This window comes from Crinia signifera, chromosome 1 (assembly GCF_055691185.1).
Source record: "Crinia signifera chromosome 1, ASM5569118v1, whole genome shotgun sequence".
Classification (NCBI taxonomy): Eukaryota; Metazoa; Chordata; class Amphibia; order Anura; family Myobatrachidae; genus Crinia; species Crinia signifera.
The window spans coordinates 205,992,871-205,995,723 of NC_139217.1; the positions used below are offsets into that span (position 1 = coordinate 205,992,871).

General features: G+C 35.3%; 1 protein-coding gene across 1 annotated transcript; it reads right to left on the reverse strand.

Moving 5' to 3' along the window:
* Window positions 1-421: 421 nt before the first annotated feature.
* LOC146064134 (olfactory receptor 6B1-like) lies at window positions 422-2,147 on the reverse strand (the record flags this gene model as incomplete). The annotated part of the gene is made up of 1 exon (XM_083177308.1): window positions 422-2,147. A coding segment is annotated over one exon (963 nt), but the record flags the coding sequence as incomplete, so codon positions are not given.
* Window positions 2,148-2,853: the final 706 nt, after the last annotated feature.

Sequence of the window (2,853 nt, forward strand, 5' to 3'; positions counted from 1 at the left end):
TTCACAGGATGCCGCAGAATCGGATCACAGTGATTAATTAGCAGGGTTTGTGTACACTGTGTGAACACATACATTCAAATATATGTGTTCTAGTTAAAATCCCGGTGATGCTGTGGTTGCATATGTGTAGGCAGCTGCATAGAAGATGTGCAGTCTCCTACCTGCTAAAAGGGTCACTTAACATGGGACCAGCTAAAACGCAATGCGTGGCCCGAGCCTAAGGAGTTTTTGTCCTGCCGAAAGACTCGCACAGATCTCCATTCTCTTTGATTGTTGCCATCCCTGAAACACGACATCGATTTAGAATCTAAATTTTTATCGATCTTATAGTGTTAAATGTCAATCTAAATTTTAGATTGACATTTAACACTATAAGATCGATAAAAATGTATACAAATATACAAAATAAACCCCTAAATTTAATACACATATCAAACGTTTAAATTTAACATTCAAAAGGACACAAATTAGACAACATCCAATGTATGTTTTGCTTCATTGAGCAGCTTTGTCAAGGCTGATTTAAGTTAAAGAAGATGCAATACCTAAATTGAGTAATAGACATTAGGGGTGTACACACACTTCGACTTATAGAAGCAAAATTGAATCGAAATCCAATGGATTTTAAGATGCTTTCGCATTTGATCCCATTTTTCTCTATATCTAAAAGAAAAATAGACTATGCAGGCAAGTAAATATCAAATTCGATCTATTAAATAGAAGGTGTACACTGTGCCTTTAATGTAAATCGAATTCGATATCGAAAACGATATCGAATTCAAAAGTGCAGATCGAATGTGAAATCGAATGAAAGCAAAGGCCAAATGGAAAGGGGGTGAAATAGTCAAATCAAAAGCAAATCAAATCAAAAGTAAATCGATGTGTGTGTACACACCTATTGATTTATGCAACATAGAGGAAATGTTGGTATTTTATCAATAGAGAGAGAGAGAAATCTGTCCTAAATACAACCGTTATACCTGGTTTATACTGTTTATCATTCAGATACATTACAGGTAATTAGATCTCACAGCATTACCGTTTACCATGCAGACCCCATGGTTGCAGTGAGCAGCTGACACTAGTGAGGCTCTGAAACAAATAAAAAAAACAATGTACTTGTGTGTCAAATACATATTTATCCAGTTACTGTAGCAGCTGTGCCCATGTCCCAAATCTCTTATTTAACAGCATTTTCTGAAACATTTTGTAATGGACATTTTCATTTCATTGTTCCTCAAGCTGTAAATAATGGGGTTAGATACCGGAGTAACTACAGTGTACAGCAATGAAAGAATCTTATTTATATTGTATGACTCTCCCACATTTGGAACAACATATACAGTGATCAGTGTCCCATAATACATACACACAACTGTCAAGTGAGAGCTGCACGTGGAAATTGCTTTTTGTTTGCTTGTGGCTGATGGAATTCTAATAATGGTTTTGATAATACAGAAATAAGTGAAACAAATAAACATAAAAGGTGGCAATGTGACCATTACAGAGAATATTTTTGTTTCTAATTCAATCATAGAGGCGTCCAAGCAGGATAAGTTTAAAACCAGTTGAAAGTCACAGAAGTAATGGTCTATTATGTATGGACCACAAAATGTAAGACTGTATATGAAAGAGCAAGAGGCTATAGATAAGCCTAGCCCCCCACTCCAAGCACCGGCGGAGAGCTTCCTGCAGCGTATTAAGTCTATGAGTGTGTAGTACTGCAGTGGTGCACAGATGGCTACATAGCGGTCATAAGACATTATAGTGAGGAGAAAGCATTCTGTTACAGTGAGGCAGCCAAACAGAAATATCTGGGTGAAACATCCTTCAACAGAGATGGAGCCATCTTCTGTCAGTATGGCACTAAGCAGGTTAGGAATGATGTTAGACGTAAACACAATTTCACCAAAGGAGAGGTGGCAGATGAAGAAATACATAGGAGAGTGGAGGACAGGAGTTGCTATTACTACTAACATAATCAATGCATTTCCAGCTACTGTTGTAACATAAATTGCCAGGAATGAAAGGAAAACTAACATCCTGTAGTTAGAAATATCTTGAAATCCTTGAAGCCAGAATTCCTGCAAAAGTGTCTTGTTTTCTTCAGTTTCCATTAGAGAGACAATACTTTGGTTTCGATAAATAATATTTCAACATGCAAAACATTCAAATCAAGTGTATTATCGTAACTTATTAAAGTGTATTGTATTGGTATATGGTTGGTGCTTTGTGGCAATCTGAAATATTCTATCACCTGTTTTTCTATCATAAGTTAAATGCTATTTCCACCTGTTTTAATCAATTGCCCCAAATGTTATACATTGCACTTAGAATTCACATCTGCATATAATGGATTTATGGGAACACATTTTTGCAGCATCTAATGAGTGCAGTACGGGTGTATCGCAGAGTTTGCTAAAGATAACTGAAGTAAAATCAGTACTTGGAATTTTCTGCTTGAAAAATGGTTCCTGCTGAAGATAGTCACAATGTCACAATGTCCTGAAATGTTGCACATTTATACAGTATGTATGAGAAAACCCCAGTGATTTACTGTTATACACAGAGAGATTATTAAGTAAATAACATAAAGCAAGTCCTAAGTGTAAAGTATCCTCTAAAGGATTTTTGTTTATTATTAGATATTCCACCTTCTGGCAATCATTGTACATTCATTGTATAATGTGTTAACACTTTCAAGTAATTATTAAACACACAGAACAAGTGAAAAAGTGTTGTAAAACAAATGCCTCTAATTATATAAACATTTGTAGAAAATTTAAAAAAATAAAGCTTTTTATTAACCACAAACTGCACTCATTCCGTTCTAGAATCATAGGGTGACATTTA